The sequence below is a fragment of the Phyllobates terribilis genome, unplaced genomic scaffold (genome assembly GCF_046119375.1).
Source record: "Phyllobates terribilis strain yellow unplaced genomic scaffold, ASM4611937v1 Scaffold_12__6_contigs__length_324123572, whole genome shotgun sequence".
Lineage (NCBI taxonomy): Eukaryota > Metazoa > Chordata > Amphibia > Anura > Dendrobatidae > Phyllobates > Phyllobates terribilis.
The window spans coordinates 14,210,503-14,231,855 of record NW_027362772.1 but is presented as its reverse complement, the minus strand read 5'-3'; the positions used below and the strand labels follow the sequence as shown (position 1 = coordinate 14,231,855).

The 21,353-nt window shown below is 47.0% G+C and overlaps 1 protein-coding gene across 1 annotated transcript in view; it reads left to right on the top strand.

The window, feature by feature from the left end:
- Positions 1-21,353, top strand: part of ATP4A (ATPase H+/K+ transporting subunit alpha) — a 94,060-nt gene that overhangs the window by 44,846 nt on the left and 27,861 nt on the right. The window contains exons 12-17 of the mRNA XM_073655568.1: positions 1,654-1,846; positions 1,969-2,144; positions 2,560-2,696; positions 16,593-16,743; positions 16,873-17,041; positions 17,858-18,012. Of these exons, the coding sequence (XP_073511669.1) occupies positions 1,654-1,846; positions 1,969-2,144; positions 2,560-2,696; positions 16,593-16,743; positions 16,873-17,041; positions 17,858-18,012 (981 nt within the window). The remainder of the gene's footprint in view (positions 1-1,653; positions 1,847-1,968; positions 2,145-2,559; positions 2,697-16,592; positions 16,744-16,872; positions 17,042-17,857; positions 18,013-21,353) is intronic.

Genomic DNA, 21,353 nt, shown 5'->3' with positions numbered 1-21,353 from the left:
CCATTACCTTTAACCTGAATGACTTGGGTCACACGTTTGGGATATCCTTCCACAAGCTTCTCACAATAGTTGGTCGGAATTTGGGCCGATTCCTCCTGACAAAACTGATGCAACTGATCCAGGTTTGTAGGTCGTCTTGCTCGTGGCCTTTTCAGCTTTACCCAAAAATTTTCAATAGGATTGAGATCAGGGCTTTGTGATGGCCACTCCAAAACATTGACTTTGTTATCCTTAAGCCACTTTGTTACCATTTTGGTAGTATACTTCGGGTCATTGTCCATTTGGAAGACCCATTTCCACCCAAGCTTTAACTTCCTGGCTGATGTCTTGAGATGTTGCTTCAGTATTGCCATATAATCTTCTTTTCTCACGATGCCATCTATTTTGTGAAGTGCACCAGTCAATCATGCAGCAAAACAACCCCACAACATGATATTGCCACCCCCATGTTTCACAGTTGGGATGGTGTTCTTGGGCTTCCAAGCTTCTCCCATTTTCCTCCAAACGTTACAATGGTCATTATGCCCAAAAAGTAAAATTTTAGTTTCATCAGAACACAGGACATGTCTCCAAAAATTAAGGTCTTTGTTCCTGTGTGCATTTGCAAACATTAATCTGGCTTTTTATCTTTCTTTTGGAGTAATGGCTTCTTCCTGGCACAGTGGCCTTTCAGCCTATATTGATACAGTACTCATTTCACTGTGGATATTGACACAATCTTACCAGCTTCCGCCATCATCTTCACAAGGTCTTTTGCTTTTGTCCTTGGGTTGATATGCATATGTCGGACCAAAGCACGTTCATCTCTGGGACACAGAACCAGTCTCCTTCCTGAGCGGTATGATGGCTGGACATTCCCATCTTGCTTGTACTTGCATATAATTATTTGTACAGATGAACGAGGCACCTTCAAGTATCTTGAAATTGTACCCAAGGATAAGCCAGACGTGTGCAAGTCCACAATTCTGTTCCTGATATCTTGGCTGATTTCTTTAGACTTTCCCATGATGCTACACAAAGAAGCAGTGTGTTTCAGGTGTTCATTAAAATACATCCACAGGTGTGTCTCTAATTAACTTGGATGTTGCCAAAAAAACTATCAGAAGCTTCCAAACACATGAAATCATCATATGGGCAGTCCAGAATTGTTTAAAGGTATAGTAATCTTAGTGTATGTAAACTTTTGACTTAGCAGTAAGTAATAAAAATGCCTTAAAACATTCTCTCTCTCTCATTATTCTGGCATTTGGCAAACATTAAACATTATGGTAATCCTAATTGTCCTAAAACGGGAAAGGTTTATTCTGATTTCATGTCAGATATTGAGAAAAACATGGAGATGTGTATTTTTATATAGTGTATGTAGACTTCTGGTTTCAACTGTAGTTGTAAAAGTTTTCATACTAGTAGTAGTGGTGAGAGAAGTTGTAGACTAGTAGTAATCTTAGTAGTAGTTGTAGTAATAATCGTGGTAGTAAGAAGTGGTCATTACAAGGAAGCAGACGTCCAACTTTGTTGAGTGGTTCCCATTTGTATTCATGGTCTTCTCAAAAGATCTCATGAACGTCAAGCATTACTTCTCCAGTCCTGCGCCATCATCATCATTATATGTGATCTTACAGTGACACCTGATGATGATGTTCTATTCTTCAGCTGTCCATCCATGAGCTGCAAGACCCCCTGGACCTGCGCTACCTGCTGGTGATGAAGGGCGCCCCGGAAAGAATCCTGGAGAGATGTTCCACCATCATGATTAAAGGGCAGGAGATTCCTCTGGACACTCAGTGGCAGGAAGCCTTTCAGACGGCGTACATGGACCTGGGTGGCCTCGGGGAGAGAGTCTTGGGTAAGTTGAAGATGGAGTCAGTGTTCTACAGCATATATGGTGGACGTCTTTGGATTTAGGGATCCCATATTGGGATTTTTAGCTTTTATACTTGTATCGTGGCCATTTCTTACACCCTTCAGGTTTCTGCCATCTCTACCTCAACGAGAAGGAGTTTCCCCGCGGATTTCACTTTGACGCAGAAGACATGAACTTCCCCACCAGTGGCCTGTGCTTTGCTGGATTAATCTCTATGATTGACCCCCCTAGAGCCACTGTCCCCGACGCTGTCATGAAATGTAGAACTGCTGGAATTAGAGTAAGTGCGCAGGACTCTACAGCTCCACCTTGTGGTAAAGGTTAGACCATGACAAAATGAGGACCCTACATTAGGAATCTTCTATTCAAAGGACTACACCAATTACTATGAACCCCCCATACATTTACAGGCTGTACTTATCTTTATGGAATTATTGGTTAATCTGAACTTTGCCAACTAGAAAAATGTAGAGGTTTTGCTTGCAATACCAGGAATGGCCACTTGGAGTGCTGTTGAATAAAACAGCAAAACCTCCCGTAAAATACAATAGTCTAAAGCGCCACCTAGTGGTAACTGTCTTTTGCAGTCATTTTAAATTCTTTTCCTTTTTGTATTTGATAACTTTTGGCATAAAGCAAAAAATAAATGATCAATGACACAAGATAACTTGACTTTGTTTTTTTTTCCTGCTGAGGTCATAATGGTCACAGGAGATCATCCAATCACAGCCAAGGCGATTGCAGCCAGCGTGGGGATCATCTCCGAAGGCAGCGAGACAGTGGAAGACATCGCAGCTCGTCTACGTATTCCTGTGGAACAAGTCAACAAACGGTAATAATAAACCCCACTGCAGAGGAATGACCAGAATAGTGAGTGCAGCTCTGGAGTATAATACAGGAGGTAACTCAGGATCAGTAATGTAATGTATGTACACAGTGACTGCACCAGCAGAATAGTGAGTGCAGCTCTGGAGGATAATACAGGATGTAACTCAGGATCAGTAATGTAATGTATGCACACAGTGACTGCACCAGCAGAATAGTGAGTGCAGCTCTGGAGTATAATACAGGATGTAACTCAGGATCAGTAATGTAATGTATGTACACAGTGACTGCACCAGCAGAATAGTGAGTGCAGCTCTCGAGTATAATACAGGATGTAACTCAGGATCAGTAATGTAATGTATGTAGACAGTGACTGCACCACCAGAATAGTGAGTGCAGCTCTGGAGTATAATACAGGATGTAACTCAGGATCAGTAATGTAATGTATGTACACAGTGACTGCACCAGCAGAATTGTGAGTGCAGCTCTGGGGTATAATACATGATGTAACTCATGATCAGTAATGTAATGTATGTACACTGTGACTGCACCAGCAGAATAGTGAGTGCAGCTCTGGAGTATAATACAGGATGTAACTCAGGATCAGTAATGTAATGTATATACACAGTGACTGCACCAGCAGAATAGTGAGTGCAGCTCTGGAGTATAATACAGGATGTAACTCATGATTAGAGATGAGCGTTGTTCTACTCGAACTGTTCACCAATCTCAAATTCGAGCTGTTTTGGGCGGTGTTCGAGCCGTTCGGCGAACACGAACAATTTGAGAAAAATTCGGCTGTTCGAGGTTATGTTCGATAACTGTTCGTGCACCAAAATCATAACTGGATTTTTTCTCAGTAATGATGAAAATTAATGTTAATACGCAGTTTGAGTGTACAGCGGGGTGGGGGGAGGGGCAGGGGATGGATCTCTGCAGGAACAATGAAGATCTCCATTTTTTTTTCTCTTTCCCGCATTTACAGTGGGGAGGTGCAATCTGTCAGCCTATCAGCAGCGCACACACGGAGCGAAGTGCTTTTTTTCACACAAGCAAGGGCATGTGTCATTGGCAGTGTATGTCACATGTCCTTGCCCTATAAGACCAAGCCATTTTCCCCGTCGCCACCATTTTCTCACTGCTGCAGCTGCGTGTTAGACGGCACCGCTGTTGCTGTGTGCGCTATACCTTGTTAATTTCAAGCCAATTTTCGCACAAATATACAGATAGCTTGGGAGTAGGGAATAGTTGTGATTGCAGTCCTTTTAAGGACTAGGTTACAGCATTTCCTACGACTTTTATCAGGCAGGTCTGTGCTCTTAAATAGATAGATTGTGGGAGTAAAGACTAATTGTAATTGCAGTCCTTTTCAGGACTAGGTTACATCAGTTCCTAGCAGTTTTTGCCAGGCAGGTCTGTGCCAGTGCTGTGCAAGTTTTTTTCACAGCATTTGGCTGAATCTAGCAAAGCTAATCCTTTTTGGCCTATTGCAGAGTGTGTTAGTCAGTGGAGAGGCCTATCTGTGTTGCAAGATATACCACCTGTGTATAGAATACCAATTTTTTTACTGCACCTAGTGAAGTAAAATCTTTTGGGCATAGCATCATTCTATTAGTCCATCTATACTGACCTCCATCAGGTTGCAAATTAAAACTAATTTTTATCTGCATCTACAGTACCTCTGAAAAAATATTTGGGCTTCTAGCAGTGTGTGGGACTTGTTCTATTAGTCCATCTATACTGACCTCCATCAGGTTGCAAACTGAATATATTTTTTTCTGCATCTACCTCTGAAAAAATATTGGGCTTCTAGCTGTGTGTGGGACTTGTTCTATTAGTCCATGTATACTGACCTCCATCAGGTTGCAAACTGAATCTAATTTTTTTCTGCATCTAGCTCTGAAAAAATATTTGGCCTTCTAGTAGTGTGTCGGACTTTCTCTATTAGTCCATCTATACTGACCTCCATCAGGTTGCAAATTAAAACTAATTTTTATCTGCATCTACAATACCTCTGAAAAAATATTTGGGCTTCTAGCAGTGTGTGGGACTTGTTCTATTAGTCCATCTATACTGACCTCCATCAGGTTGCAAACTGAATATAGTTTTTTCTGCATCTACCTCTGAAAAAATATTTGGCCTTCTAGTAGTGTGTCGGACTTTCTCTATTAGTCCATCTATACTGACCTCCATCAGGTTGCAAACTGAATATAGTTTTTTCTGCATCTACCTCTGAAAAAATATTTGGCCTTCTAGTAGTGTGTCGGACTTTCTCTATTAGTCCATCTATACTGACCTCCATCAGGTTGCAAATTAAAACTAATTTTTATCTGCATCTACAGTACCTCTGAAAAAATATTGGGCTTCTAGCAGTGTGTGGGACTTTCTCTATTAATCCATCTATACAGACCTCCATCAGGTTGCAAACTGAATATATTTTTTTCCTGCATCTACCTCTGAAAAAATATTGGGCTTCTAGCTGTGTGTGGGTCTTGTTCTATTAATCCATCTATACTGACCTCCATCAGGTTGCAAATTCAAAATAATTTTTTTCTGCATCTAACCCAGCCAATAGTTTTGGCCTAATACCACAGTTTGGCCACTCAGCTCTGCTCGGTTACCATCCATTGTTTTTTTGTGCAAACAGCTCCAGAGTTGTGAATTAGTTAACCACCAAAATGAGTGGAAAAAGGCCTGCTGCTGGTGGAAAGGGGAATAGGCGTGTTGGGAAGGGGAAAAAAGGTTGTGTCCGTGGGGTAGGTGTTAAAGCAACAGTAACATCTGCAGAAGAAAGACCATCTTCCAGCCAAACTAAAATGTCTACTTCTTTTAGCGGACAATGTGATAAGATCCCTTTCTTACGGCCACGCCAATCGCTACAAATTCCAGATGAGGCACAAAAACAGCAGGTGCTTCAACGGATATCAAGTGCTCCTTTAAGTGGGCTCTCCTCCACATCAACTTCAACATCACAAATACTCCAGTCCTCAAAGGTGTCACCCCAATCGCACTTGCTTCCTCACAGCTCCCAAATCTCCAGCTGCCCGTCTGAGTATGAGGTAGAACAGATGGTTGAGTCTGCAGAGCTGTTTACTCATACTATAGCCTGGGAATCAGAGGTCGACTCCAGCGCTTCTGTGAATCCAGACGAGGAAATGATCTGCACTGATGCCCAGAATCTTTATGAGTCGGATCCAGGACCAGACGCAGAAGGTTCTGACCATAATGTAGACCCTCATTCCCAAACTGTAACTCCTGTTGGTGGAGACAATGAGGAAGACGATGATAAGACTCAAATACCTGATTGGAGCGACAACTTTAGTTTTTTGTCAGGGCAGGAACAGGTTGGCTCTGAGGACGACGGGTGTGATAACGCACAGGGTGATGATGATGAGGTTGGAGATCCCACTTACTGTCAACCCACAGTCAGCCAAGAGATGAGGTCAGCAGAGGAGGTGGAGGAAGATGCTAGTGACGACGAGGTCAGGTTGCGCCTTCCTGGACAGAGACGTAGTACTGGAAGCACGTCAACAACTGCATCCTCAAACACAACTCTGCCTCTCACCACAAGTCGTGGTGGCTCTTCAGGTGGCATGGGTGCTAAGCCTTGCATAGCCTGGGCATTTTTTCAGATCGATAAAGATGACCCAACTCGTGTTATCTGTAACATTTGTCAGCAAAAGCTAAGTAGAGGCCAAAAAATACATAGTTTGAGTACTTCATGCATGAACCGGCACATGGACATGAAGCATAAGTTGCAGTGGGAAGCTCAGTGTGCTACAATGCGGCCTAGCCGGCCGGGCCAACCACCGTCTGCCATATCTTGTGCATCCGCGGCCTCTTCATCCTCTGTGACTGGGGGGACAGCAGTCACACCTGTTTTGGGGCGCAGACCTGCCACCTCTTTACCCGCAACAGCCAGCGTGATTGGCAGGTCATCATTTTCTTTGGAGGTGGTAACACCAGCTGGTGTTGAGCGCTGTCCGACATCGATAGCACCACCTTTGGATCAAGGCAACCTAACATGTCCGCCTGCATCTTCCTCATAGACCGGCAGTTTGCCGGGGACACCCTTATCAACCCCGTCTAAGCACAATAGCCAGCCCTCGGTCCCTCAGATGTGGACAAGTAAAAGACCATTTCCTCCTAGCCATGAGAAAGCTAAGAGGTTGAATTTCACCATCTGCAAGCTCTTGGCTACAGAAATGCTGCCTTTCCGCCTGCTGGACACAGAGGATTTTCGAGACCTTATGTCCGTCGCAGTGCCCCAGTACCAGATGCCCAGTCGGCACTACTTCTCAAAGAAAGGTGTGCCTGCGCTCCACCAGCATGTCGCACACAACATCACCGCTTCTTTGAGAAACTCTGTGTGTGACAGGGTGCATTTCACCACAGACACTTGGACGAGTAGGCATGGACAGGGGCGTTACATGTCGCTGACTGGGCACTGGGTAACTATGGTGACAGCAGGACAAGGGGCTGCTGTCCAAGTCTTGCCGTCCCCACGAGTTGTGCGTCAATCCTCTTTATGTCAAAGTTCCTCCACTGCTTCTGCCTCCTCAACCTCCTCTCGGTCTTCCACCTGCACCCAAAGCCTGTCTGGTCATGCCACAAGCTTTCTAACTGCGCAGAAGGGATCCTGCACACCTCCTTACTATGCTGGCAGTAGGGCTCAACGTCATCAGGCGGTTTTTACATTGAAATGTCTGGGAAATGTGAGTCACACAGCTGAGGAGTTGTGGTCAGCTCTGGAGAACCAATTTCATGAATGGTTGTCTCCACTGGACCTGAAACCAGGGAAGGCCGTGTGCGACAATGCTGCAAACCTGGGTGCGGCCCTTCGCCGGGGCAATGTCACACACGTGCCTTGTATGGCTCACGTGTTGAACCTGGTTGTCCAGCAATTTTTAGCCCACTATCCCAGACTAGATGGCCTTCTGCAGAGGGCACGGTCGCTGTGTGCTCACTTCCGCCGTTCGCATCCCGCAGCTCAGCGACTTACATCTCTACAGAAGTCGTTGGGCCTGCCACTTCACCGGCTAAAATGCGATGTGCCTACCCGGTGGAATTCAACTCTGCACATGTTGCAGCGACTGTGGCAGCACCGACAAGCCCTGGTGCAATACGTTCTGACGTATAGCCTGGGCCAACGAGATCCAGAGGTGGGGCAAATCACGCTGGAGGAGTGGTCTCAGATCAGGGACCTATGCACCCTTCTGCACAGTTTTGAAATGGCGACGAAGATGTTTAGTGCTGACGATGCCATTATCAGCATGACTATTCCGGTGATTTACATGCTGGAGCACATGTTAAACAGAATTCGGAGTCAGGTGGTGGCACAAGAGGAGGTGGAGGAAGTAGAGGAGGAGGAGTTGTATGCGGAAGGGCTAACATCTGCAAGGTCCAGACGGTCGGCAGCACCAAGGCGGCAGGCATGTGAGGGTGGGGGAGATGGTTTTACCAGGGCGCATGGTAGCAGCCAAACTAGTGAGGAAGGTGCAGGAGCCCAGGAAGAAGTGGAGGACGAACTGATGGAAGACTCATCAGATGAGGGAGACCTTGATAACATTTCTGTTGTGCGAGGTTGGGGGGAGAGGACAGAGGAAGGAAGCATGATTGTTACCTCGCCACCAACACAACAGGGACTTGGTGCTCCTGGATGCGCAACACACATGAGTGCCTTCTTGCTGCACTACCTGCAACATGACCCTCGAATTGTGAGAATTAGAAATAATCCTGACTACTGGGTTGCCACACTGTTAGATCCCCGGTACAAAAGTAAATTTGCAGAAATTATTCCTGCCATAGAAAGGGATGCACGCATGCAGGAGTATCAGCAGAGACTGTTGCAGAATCTTACATGTGCTTTTCCACAAAATACCAGTGGTGCACGTAGTGAATCTCACAGTTCCAACTTGCCAACCGTGGGACCGTCAAGTGTTCAGCACTCAAACCGTAACAGAACCACAGTATCTGCTGGTAACATCAATTTTGCGGAATCATTTCACCACTTTTTTAGCCCATCCTTTGCAAGGCCACAGGAGACAAGAAGTCTGACACATAGTCAACGCCTAGAGACGATGGTACAGGAGTATCTCCAAGTAAACATTGAAGCCACGACTGTGTCACTGGACCCTTGCTCTTTTTGGGCTTCCAATCTGGATAAATGGCCGGAGCTAGCCACTTACGCCTTGGAGATCTTGTCATGCCCCGCAGCCAGCGTTCTGTCTGAACGTGTGTTCAGCGCTGCTGGTGGTGTGCTGACAGATAAGCGCACGCGGCTCTCCACTGATAATGTAGACAGACTCACGTTCATAAAGATGAACAAATCATGGATCCGAAACGACTTTTCTACCCCTGTGTCATCCTGGGGAGAGTAAAAGCTTGATGATTGGTTAAAATCACCCTACCAACCGTTTTAAGCTTTCAAATTACTAATCATGTTTATCTGTATCTTGACTGGAAAATAATTTGGGCTTTGTAGCAGTGTAGCACTGATCCTATTAGGCCATCTATAATAAGCTCCACCAGATTTAAAATTAAAAATAATTTTTAGCTGCATCTAGCCCGGAAAATAATTTTGGGGCTCCGAGATGCGCAAGGTACATAAGTGCCTTCTTGCTGCACTACCTGCAGCATGACCCTCATATTGTCAGAATTCGAAGTAATCATGACTACTGGGTTGCCACACTCTTAGATCCCCCAAACTTTTCGATCAACCTTTTCATTTTAATAAAGACCAAAAAAATGGTCATTTTTGAAATTATAAGCATTAGCAGGTTGTTAGAAACTGAAATCAAACAGTTTTCAACTCAAAACTTTATTCTAGGTGATGTTACATTTTCACATAGGACCCCTTGTTCGAAAGGAGCTTCTGAACTCTCTCGTCCATTGAATTTGTCAGGTTTTGGATGGTTTCTGCTTCAATTGTTTTGCATGAGGACAGAATACCCTCCCAGAGCTGTTGCTTAGATGTGAACTGCCTCCCGCCATCATAGACACTCCTTTTAATGATGCTCCAAAGGTTCTGAATGGGGTAGAGGTCAGGGGAGCATGGGGGTCACACCATAAGTTTGTCCCCTTTTATGCCCATATCAGCCAGAGATGCAGATGTTTTATGTGCAGCATGAGATGGTGCATTATCATGCAGAAAAATGATCTTGCTGTGAAATACACGGTTCTTCTTCTTGAACCATGGCAGGAAGTGCTGTTTGAGAAAATCCACATACATTATGGAGTTCATCTTTAGCGCCTTCAGGGATCCTAAAGGGGCCGACAATCTCTCTCCCCATGATTCCAGCCCAAAACATTACTCCACCTCCTCCTTGTTGGCGCTGTAGCAGTGTTTGCGTGGGGTGTCCATCAACCAGCCATCCTCCACTCCATCCATCTGGACCATCGAGCGCTGCACGGCACTCATCCGTGAACAAAACAGTTTTGAAATCAGTCTTCATGTAATGTTTGGCCCACTGGAGCCGTTTCTGCTTGTGTGAAGTGGATAGAGGAGGTCGACAGGATGGCGCATGCACAGCTGCAAACCTCTGAAGGACCCTGCATCTTGTTGTTCGGGGGACGTTGGAGGCACAAGCAGCTTCAAAAACTTGTCTGCTGCTATGACAAGGCTTTTTTGCCGCTGCTCTTTCAACCTGACGTAATTGCCTGTAGGAAAGAGTCCTCAATTTGCCCTTATCAGCACGCACACGTGTGTACTGTGAATCAGCTACATACTTCTTGATTGCCAAGACACTTCATCCTGATCATCGCACAATGTTGATTGTAGTCATGCCTTGACCTAAACACTCCACAATTTGTTGCTTCTCAGCAGCCGACACATCCTTTTTCTTTCCCATTTTGGCAGAAAATGTAGGCTGCTTAATAATGTGAGACAGCCTTCTTAAGTAGTCTTGCCTTTCATTGGACACACCTGCCAAACTAATTAGCACAGGTGTCTGCAATTGCTTACAGTGATATAAAGAGCCCTGACACACATCTCCATCAATGAGTTTAACTGACAAACAAACAAATTCTTCCCTTATCACTCCTAAACACTTTTTGTATAATAATTTGGAACGCAGTGTACATGTGCTTTTCCACAAAACACCAGCGGTTCACGTAGTGAATCTTACAGTTCTAACTTGCCAACCGTGGTCTGTATGGAGTTGTTCAATAAAGGGCCCAAAATTAAAATAACATAGATGGGAGAGGTCTCTATGAATAGGAATTCCTAAGTATTTGATACCCTGTGAGGGCCAGGCAAAGGGAAAGTTGGACTGGATGGAATCCTATATGGATTTGGGGAGGGAGACATCGAGGGCCTCAGACTTCGCTGCATTGATTTTAAAATTTTACCATGTAACAAAGTGATCTATTTCAGCCATAACAGCATGGATGGATATATGTGATTGAGTGATATATACTAGGACATCATCAGCAAATAGAGAGCACTTGTACTCGGTGCCTCCCACCTCAATCCACCTAATATTGGGGTTATGGCGAATTGATGAGAGCAGGTGCTCCGTCACTAGGATGTATAAGAGAGGGGACAGAGGACATCCCTGCCTTGTCCCATTGGTGATTGTGAAAGGTGATGAAAATGTTCTGACGCACCCCCTGGGCCTTGGGACACCCGGAGCCGGACCCTTTTTGGTGGATGCTGGTGGTTGTAGTCTTCGTGGCGGCGACCCGGTTCCGTGGCTCAGGGCGGTCAAACCAGTGGCGGAACTATTTATGTGGTTTTGATGTTTAAATGTCCGACTACGCCACCCGTGGATTGCGGTCAGAGTGAACCGCCGCTGCAGGGCAGACCGCTGAGGCTGGTGTTGTGGGTGCAGCAGAGCGTAGCATAACTCCCCACGGGAGGAGTATAGCCTCAGGGCAGTGTATGCGGAGGATGGGGGTGATGGTGCAGGGCAGCAGCAGTAACGACACGGAGTCAGTGATGCAGTCCAGGGCCTTTACTCACAGTTCTTATTATCCAGACCACGTCTGCAGGTAACGGCTGCCCACGTCGTACTGTGCTCACCAGGTGAGGGGCTCAGACAACTCCCAGATAACTTTGGAGCACTTCACAGGACCCCCTTTGTGTGTCCTTTGTCTGGCCTTTCTTACCAACACTTCTGTCCGGCTGCCTCGGGCCTCCTCTTGGTAAACTTGGCGCCAGTTTCCCTGACCCTATGTGGTGCCTTCCTAGCGGGTGTAGCGAGGGGCTGCGCCACATAAAATGTCAGAGCCTCCGGTTTCTAGCTGAGGGTCGTTTCCTGCCTCCACTAGTTTGGGGACCGGTCTCCCCCTTTGGCCTGACCCCTCCACGCAGGTGGATTCGGGCGTGCGGTGGCGACTCGCCCGTCCGCACCCCTGGGATCCCTTCATTCCTCGTTCCTGGAGCCTTCTCCGCTCCTCTTCCTTCCTTCTCCCTCTTCCAGGCCTGGGCCTCTGTTACTAGGCCCGCCTCCGGAGCAGAGCTCATGCAGAGCCCCTGCTCCCTGCCACTTCTGCTCAGACTTCTCTGCACTGAACTAAGATGGTGCCCACCTTTTATACTCCCTTCTCAATGCACCCAGGAACTGCTTCCTCCCTGCTCCTGCACTACAGGGTTCCCCTTCCTCAGTGTTCCCTCCCCCCACTCCAGCCAGGGACAGGGACTGTCGTGCCCATCTCAGGGGCATATTGGTCGCCCTGCCCCACGGCAATGTGGTGTAATGCATGCAGGTGTCGGGTCCTGATCCACACTCCATCCTTACCTGAGAGTGAGATATCACACCTCTGGGTGAGGTGCAATACCTCTGTAGCAACCGAGCCCTCAGGGTGCTACAGTTCCATTTATCTTCAGCCTATGTGACGTATTGCGATACAGGGCCGTGATTTTGGCTATAAAAGGGTCCCCTAGACCCCTACCCCAAGCTTTTTAAGAGAATCATATATGGCGTGCCAGGAGACTCTATGGAATGCTTTCTCAGCATCCAACGAGAGTATCTAATTACAAATTTTTAACTGCATCTAGCCCAGGAAATACTTTGTGCCTAGTAGCAGTGTCTGCTAGTCAGCGGATTATCCCGGCTGTTAAGCAAGCTACACCACCTGTAGTTTAGACACTTAATTTTTTCAAAGGAAATGCTTCGGGACCATGGGATACTCATTGAAGAGCATCAGGAGGCACCCCAAGGCATAGGGGCTGGGACTGGCAGTAGGATGCCTTGCGGTGGACAGCCGAGCTCGATCCTTATAAAAGCTTTTTAACTGCAGCAGCTTTAGTGGACGCTACTGGAGCTGGAATTACGCGGCTGCTGGCATGAGACTTGCCCTCCAATAGATCCTTGTAAATGGATTTAAAGTGTATTCATTCAAATTAGAGAGACAATTTAAATTAAAAAGCTTAGAGCTGCCTCCACCACAGGGGGGCTCGCTCGACCCACCAACGGACAGGCACCAGTATTGGGAGAGGGGGGCTGGCCATCAGGGTTCACCGCGGCTCTGGCACAAACCCGGCGACACGGAGGTGGCACGGGCAGGAGCGGACTGGCCGTGTCGGCTTCTCACTTTTTGGATTTTAGAAGGGCATGACATGCCTATATCTGTGTCTCCCCCTCCTTTTACTCCTCCACCTCTTTTATTTTCGCATGACTATATGTACTTGTCACTTTTCCATGTGTTAGTTGTGTCTTCTGAGCAGTTTGTCAGCTTTTGGACACCTTTGAAGGTGTTTTCTATGTGTTTCTATGTGTTTTTGTTTGCCTGCCATTGGTTTTAACGGTGTTCGAAGGTGTTCGACGAACAGTTCGGCGAACACACGGGTGTTCGACGAACCGAACCGAACTCGAACACTACGGGGGTGGCTCAACACTACTCATGATCAGTAATGTAATGTATGTACACAGTGACTGCACCAGCAGAATAGTGAGTGCAGCTCTGGAGTATAATACAGGAGGTAACTCAGGATCAGTAATGTAATGTATGTACACAGTGACTGCACCAGCAGAATAATGAGTGCAGCTCTGGACTATAATACAGGAGGTAACTCAGGATCAGTAATGTAATGTATGTACACAGTGACTGCACCAGTAGCATAGTGAGTGCAGCTCTGGAGTATAATACAGGAGGTAACTCAGGATCAGTAATGTAATGTATGTACACAGTGACTACACCAGAAGAATAGTGAGTGCAGCTCGGGAGTATAATACAAGATGTAACTCAGGATCAGTAATGTAATGTATGTACACAGTGACTGCACCAGCAGAATAGTGAGTGCAGCTCTGGAGTATAATACAGGATGTAACTCAGGATCAGTAATGTAATGAATGTACACAATGACTGCACCAGCAGAATAGTGAGTGCAGCTCTGGAGTATAATACAGGATGTAACTCAGGATCAGTAATGTAATGTATGTACACAGTGACTGCACCAGCAGAATAGTGAGTGCAGCTCTGGGGTATAATACAGGATGTAACTCAGGATCAGTAATGTAATGTATGTACACAGTGACTGTACCAGCAGAATAGTGAGTGCAGCTCTGGAGTATAATACAGGATGTAACTCAGGATCAGTACTGTAATGAATGTACACAGTGACTGCACCAGCAGAATAGTGAGTGCAGCTCTGGAGTATAATACAGGATGTAACTCAGGATCAGTAATGTAATGTATGTACACAGTGACTGCACGAGCAGAATAGTGAGTGCAGCTCTGGGGTATAATACAGGGTGTAACTCAGGATCAGTACTGTAATGTATGTACACAGTGACTGCACCAGCAGAATAGTGAGTGCAGCTCTGGAGTGTAATACAGGATGTAACTCAGGATCAGTAATGTAATGTATGTACACAGTGACTACACCAGCAGAATAGTGAGTGCAGCTCTGGAGTATAATACAGGATGTAACTCAGGATCAGTAATGTAATGTATGTACACAGTGACTGCACGAGCAGAATAGTGAGTGCAGCTCTGGAGTATAATACACGATGTAACTCAGGATCAGTAATGTAATGTATGTACACAGTGACTGCACCAGCAGAAAAGTGAGTGCAGCTCTGCAGTATAATACAGGAGGTAACTCAGGATCAGTAATGTAATGTATGTACACTGTGACTGCACCAGCAGAATAGTGAGTGCAGCTCTGGAGTATAATACAGGATGTAACTCAGGATCAGTAATGTAAGGTATGTACACAGTGACTGTACCAGCAGAATAGTGAGTGCAGCTCTGGAGTATAATACAGGATGTAACTCAGGATCAGTAATGTAATGTATGTACACAGTGACTGTACCAGCAGAATAGTGAGTGCAGCTCTGGAGTATAATACAGGATGTAACTCAGGATCAGTAATGTAATGTATGTACACAGTGACTGTACCAGCAGAATAGTGAGTGCAGCTCTGGGGTATAATACAGGGTGTAACTCAGGATCAGTACTGTAATGTATGTACACAGTGACTGCACCAGCAGAATAGTGAGTGCAGCTCTGGAGTATAATACAGGATGTAACTCAGGATCAGTAATGTAATGTATGTACACAATGACTGCACCAGCAGAATAGTGAGTGCAGCTCTGGAGTATAATACAGGATGTAACTCAGGATCAGTAATGTAATGTATGTACACAGTGACTGTACCAGCAGAATAGTGAGTGCAGCTCTGGAGTATAATACAGGATGTAACTCAGGATCAGTAATGTAATGTATGTACACAGTGACTGCACCAGCAGAATAGTGAGTGCAGCTCTGGAGTATAATACACGATGTAACTCAGGATCAGTAATGTAATGTATGTACACAGTGACTGCACCAGCAGAAAAGTGAGTGCAGCTCTGCAGTATAATACAGGAGGTAACTCAGGATCAGTAATGTAATGTAATGTATGTACACAGTGACTGTACCAGCAGAATAGTGAGTGCAGCTCTGGAGTATAATACAGGATGTAACTCAGGATCAGTAATGTAATGTATGTACACAGTGACTGCACCAGCAGAATAGTGAGTGCAGCTCTGGGGTATAATACAGGGTGTAACTCAGGATCAGTACTGTAATGTATGTACACAGTGACTGCACCAGCAGAATAGTGAGTGCAGCTCTGGAGTATAATACATGATGTAACTCAGGATCAGTAATGTAATGTATGTACACAGTGACTGTACCAGCAGAATAGTGAGTGCAGCTCTGGAGTATAATACAGGATGTAACTCAGGATCAGTAATGTAATGTATGTACACAGTGACTGCACAAGCAGAATAGTGAGTGCAGCTCTGGAGTATAATACAGGAGGTAACTCAGGATCAGTAATGTAATGTATGTACATAGTGACTGCACCAGCAGAATAGTGAGTGCAGCTCTGGAGTATAATACAGGATGTAACTCAGGATCAGTAATGTAATGTATGTACACAGTGACTGCACCAGCAGAATAGTGAGTGCAGCTCTGGAGTATAATACAGGATGTAACTCAGGATCAGTAATGTAATGTATGTACACAGTGACTGCACCAGCAGAATAGTGAGTGCAGCTCTGGAGTGTAATACAGGATGTAACTCAGGATCAGTAATGTAATGTATGTACACAGTGACTGCACCAGCAGAATAGTGAGTGCAGCTCTGGAGTATAATACAGGATGTAACTCAGGATCAGTAATGTAATGTATGTACACAGTGACTGCACCAGCAGAATAGTGAGTGCTGCTCTGGTGTAAAAAATACAGGAGGTAACTCAGGATCAGTAATGTAATGTATGTACACAGTGACTGCACCAGCAGAATAGCGAGTGCAGCTCTGGAGTATAATACAGGATGTAACTCAGGATCAGTAATGTAATGTATGTACACAGTGACTGCACCAGCAGAATAGTGAGTGCAGCTCTGGAGTATAATACAGGATGTAAATCCGGGTCATTACAGGATGAGAAATATTTTTTTGTGCCCTCAGAGATGCTCGGGCGTGTGTCATTAATGGTGGGCAGCTGAAAGACATGAGCAGCGAGGAGCTGGTGGAAGTACTAAAGTTGCATCCTGAGATGGTTTTCGCTCGAACGTCTCCGCAGCAGAAGTTGATTATTGTGGAAAGTTGTCAGAAACTGGTAAATACCCCCAGTCTTGTACTGTCATCTTCTACCTCTCTCCACCAGTACACAATCTATGGAGTGCACTGGTCTCAAGAGCTCACAATCTATCGGCTCTGACCGCGGCGCTGCTTGCTGTTCTTACAGGGAGCGATTGTGGCAGTGACAGGTGATGGTGTCAATGACTCCCCAGCTCTGAAGAAGGCCGACATCGGAATCGCTATGGGAATTGCAGGGTCTGATGCAGCCAAAAATGCAGCCGACATGATCCTGCTGGACGATAACTTTGCATCCATAGTCACAGGCGTGGAACAAGGTGAGGCGACACTGCGGGTCTCTGATGCCACCTAGTGGCAATGCTGGGGACGTGCAGAGTGCAGGATTGTCTTGTTTCTCTAGTGTTGCAGATAAGACGGGGTTTATATGGATACACCTAAATTAAATGTGAATGGTTGGTGATATCAACTTCCTGTTTGTGACACATTAGTATATGGGAGGGGGAAAACTTTTCCAGATGGGTGGTGATCATGGCGGCCATTTAGAAGTCGGCCATTTTGGATCCAACTTTATTTTTTTTCAATGGGAAGAGGGTCATGTGACACATCAAACTTATTGAGAATTTCATAAGAAAAACAATGGTGTGCTTGGTTTTAACGCAACTTCATTCTTTCATGAGTTTTTTACAAGTTTATGACCACTTGTTCAAAGTGCTGCCCATTGTGTTGGATTGTCAATGCCGCCCTCTTCTCCCACTCTTGACACACTGATAGCAGCACCGCAGAAGAAATGCTAGCACAGGCTTCCAGTATCCGTTGTTTCAGATTTTATAAACTGGTAAAAAAAACTCATGAAAGAATAAAGTTACATTAAAACCAAGCACACCATTGTTTTTCTTATGAAATTCTCAATAAGTTTGATGTGTCACATGACACTCTTCCCATTGACAAAAATAAAGTTGGATCCAAAATGGCCGACTTAAAAATGGCCGCCATGGTCACCACCCATCTGGAAAAGTTTCCCCCTCCCATACACTAATGAGTCACAAACAGGAAGTTGATATCACCAACCAATCCCATTTCATTTAGGTGTATCCATATAAATGGCCCACCCTGTATATCGTCTTCTCTCTCAGGTCGTCTGATCTTTGATAATCTGAAGAAATCCATCGCTTACACCCTGACCAAGAACATCCCCGAGCTGGCGCCATATCTCATCTACATCACTGCCAGCGTCCCCCTGCCCCTGGGCTGCATCACCATCCTCTTCATCGAGCTGTGTACTGATATTGTGAGTAATGCATGAGCTGCAGAATACATGAATTACAGCCTGTATTATACTCCAGAGCTGCATTCATAAGTCCACAGGCTGCAAAGCTGAAATCTCCAGAGTGGATTCTAGTCATACGCAATCTGGAAAATATCCTCATTACACCAGTCTCTGCAGCAGAATAGTGAGTGCAGCTCCGGAGTATAATACAGGATATAACTCAGGATCAGTAATGTAATGTATGTACACAGTGACTCCACCAGCAGAATAGTGAGTGCAGCTCTGGAGTATAATACAGGATGTAACTCAGGATCAGTAATGTAATGTATGTACACAGTGACTGCACCAGCAGAATAGTGAGTGCAGCTCTGGAGTATAATACAGGATGTAACTCAGGATCAGTAATGTAATGTATGTACACAGTGACTGCACCAGCAGAATAGTGAGCGCAGCTCTCGGGTATAATACAAGATGTAACTCAGGATCAGTAATGTATGTACACAGTGACTGCACCAGCAGAATAGTGAGTGCAGCTCTGGAGTATAATACAGGATATAACTCAGGATCAGTAATGTAATGTATGTACACAGTGACTGCACCAGCAGAATAGTGAGTGCAGCTCTGGAGTGTAATACAGTATGTAACTCAGGATCAGTAATGTAATGTATGTACACAGTGACTGCACCAGCAGAATAGTGAATGCAGCTCTGGGGTATAATACAGGATGTAACTCAGGATCAGTAATGTAATGTATGTACACAGTGACTGCACCAGCAGCATACTGGGTGCAGCTCTGATCAGCTGCTAGTCAGTGTGGTGATTACGGGTGTGGTGGCTGCAGATCCTGCTGTGAGCTCCTGATCTCTGGGAACCAACACCTCTCCACCTGGGGACCTGCTCTCTCTCTTTCCCGGAGGGAGAGCTGGTTTCTGGGATGTGTGAAGGAGCCAAGTCCCAGGCTTCTGCTTCCCGAACCAGGCAGGCGGGGGGCAGAAGAAACCAGCAACCGGCCTGCACATCAGAGGACTCGGGGGTGAGACGCTGCACCAGGATTCGCAGCAATGTGGCTCCTACTCCTCCCGGGATTGTGGAGACCCCTAGAAGCCGCAAGGCTTCCAGCATGGAGGTAAAGCCTGACAGCGGCGTGCAAGATGGTGCTCCTTCCGGAGGAAAGCGGAGTGCTCACGGATGTGAGGCCGACCTCCCTGAGGGGGGTTGGGCGCTGCAGGGACCCCGGGAGTCTGTGTCCACCTATGCCTCCCGGGTCATGATCCGCCTCCGTGAGTATGAAGATGCCAGTAAGCTCATCAGGAGGCTCCAGGAGGAGCTGCGCTGCACAAGCGCCAAAGCTGCGGGGGCCTCCAAACAGAGCAAGGCTAAACTCCAGGCCGAGGTAAAGCGACTGACCAGCGAGATTCACCTACTGGAACTGAGGAAAGCTGACATCAGGGAGCAGAGTGGTCATTTCAAAGAAAAACTAATAAATGAAGACCGCTTTAGAGAAATGGCTGATACCAGAGAGCAAAGGCAGATGGGGCTGCAGCCTGAGAGCCAGGTGGATGATGAGAGTGATGATGACCAGCAGGAAGCCCCACCTGGCAGCCTGCAAAGTCACCCGCAGGCCACGTGCAGCGAGCTCCCTGCAGGACAGGCGACAGTGACGTCCGGTCGCAGTTCTGCCGGCTCTGGGGAGGACAGTGACAGCAGCGGCCAGGGAGGGGCGCTAATGGCGGAGATTAAGCTCCTGGAGTCCCCAGTGTGCCTCCAAAACTTCCATCTTGGTGACGATCTACCAGAAGAAGCACCTGGGGGCCACAAAAAGGCAAAGAAGACCAAGCCAAAGCAGCAGGAAGCGGTAAGATACGTATATGCCCCCGTCCCTGTACCCCCTGAGTCGGCGGCAGGCTCAGCTCGCTGTATAAGCCCCGTTGCCCAGCCCAGCCCGGGTTCTGCTGTGGATCCGGTGCAAAGGCGCGGGGAGATTACAGAGCGCGGTAGTGAGGCGCAGAGCTCCGTCTCTGCTTGTAGTAGTGGGGACGTAGCAGGAGGTGCATCAGCCGAGAGGCTGGACAGTGAGGGCGGCCCGGCGGCGGGCGTTCCGTCAGGCCACGATGCTGTGGTGCGCTCCTCAGCGGGAGGGGGGAGCGGCCCGGTGTCGGGGGCAGCTCCGGTAGCCTCGGCGCCTCTGAATGCTGTTGCCGCTGATCACTTAGTTGAGAAGCGACGGCAGTGTGAGGGGGCTGTCGGGGCTGAGCGTTCCGGTCCTCCCACGAAAGTGCTATTTTGTGTTGGCGTCACTGGTCCGGAAGATCCTGATGCTAAAGATCAGCGGCGCCTAACAGCATCTAAAGATCAGCGGCACATTATTCCGAATGCCAAACAGCGGAAATTACCGACCAATGATGTGGAGGGCACACATAAGACCGGGGGTGAGGTCGCCTCCAGTTCTATGGAGGTGACTGAGCCCCTTGTGCCTGATGCAGAGGTCAAAATGTCATCCGCCATTGTTACTGGTCCAGCAGGAATGAATGTGGTGGTGGGGGTGAATGAGGCTAATTCATTGTCTAGTGGTGTGGTTGCTGGTTTGGTGGAGGGTGAGATGGAGGTGGGTAATGGTGTTGCTGTTCGGGCTGATGTGGTCACTGGTCCGGTTGCCCCCCCGGGGGTGGCAACACCTGTCCAGAGTTATGCCAGTGTCACCTCCAGGGCAAATAGGGCATCCTCCTTGTCTCCGGGCTTTGGGGACGGCATGTTGCAACGGCGCCTTCTGGAGGCTCTAAAGAAGGGGGAGAGATCACTAATGGTAGAGGGTCGAGAGGTTGATCTATCCTTCTGGATAGAGAGGCATGGCCTCGTGGCCTTCCGAGAGCAAAAAGGGGGGGATACAGTGTAGTCCCTCCCAACAGCCGGGCCAGGCAGTGTGCGTAGGAATGTGGTCCGTCTTCGGTGGAGGGGCAGTGATGCATGTCCTCCAAGGTCTAAAGTTGTGGAGCTCCTGCTGAGGATGGGCTTCAAGGCGATTGACATCTACGCCTTGATACATCCCTATTCCACGCCTGAGTTTGATATCAGCTTTGTTCGGCCGGAGGGGCTTGAGCTCTTCTGGGCGAATTATGAGCTGGCAAAAAATGAGCACGGCTGGCGAGACTTTGCCGTTCAGGCAGTGTCTCGCCAAAACCAGATCAAGAAAGTGACCGTGATGACTCGTAACGAGTCGCTTTCTTGCTATGACATCATGACGTGGCTTGGTCGGTATGGAGAGGTGGTGGAGATGCCAAAGAAAAACCGCGACGAGTTTGGTATCTGGTCAGGGGCCTGGACGTTTATGGTAAAACTTAAGCGTTCAGGTGGTACGGTTGCCC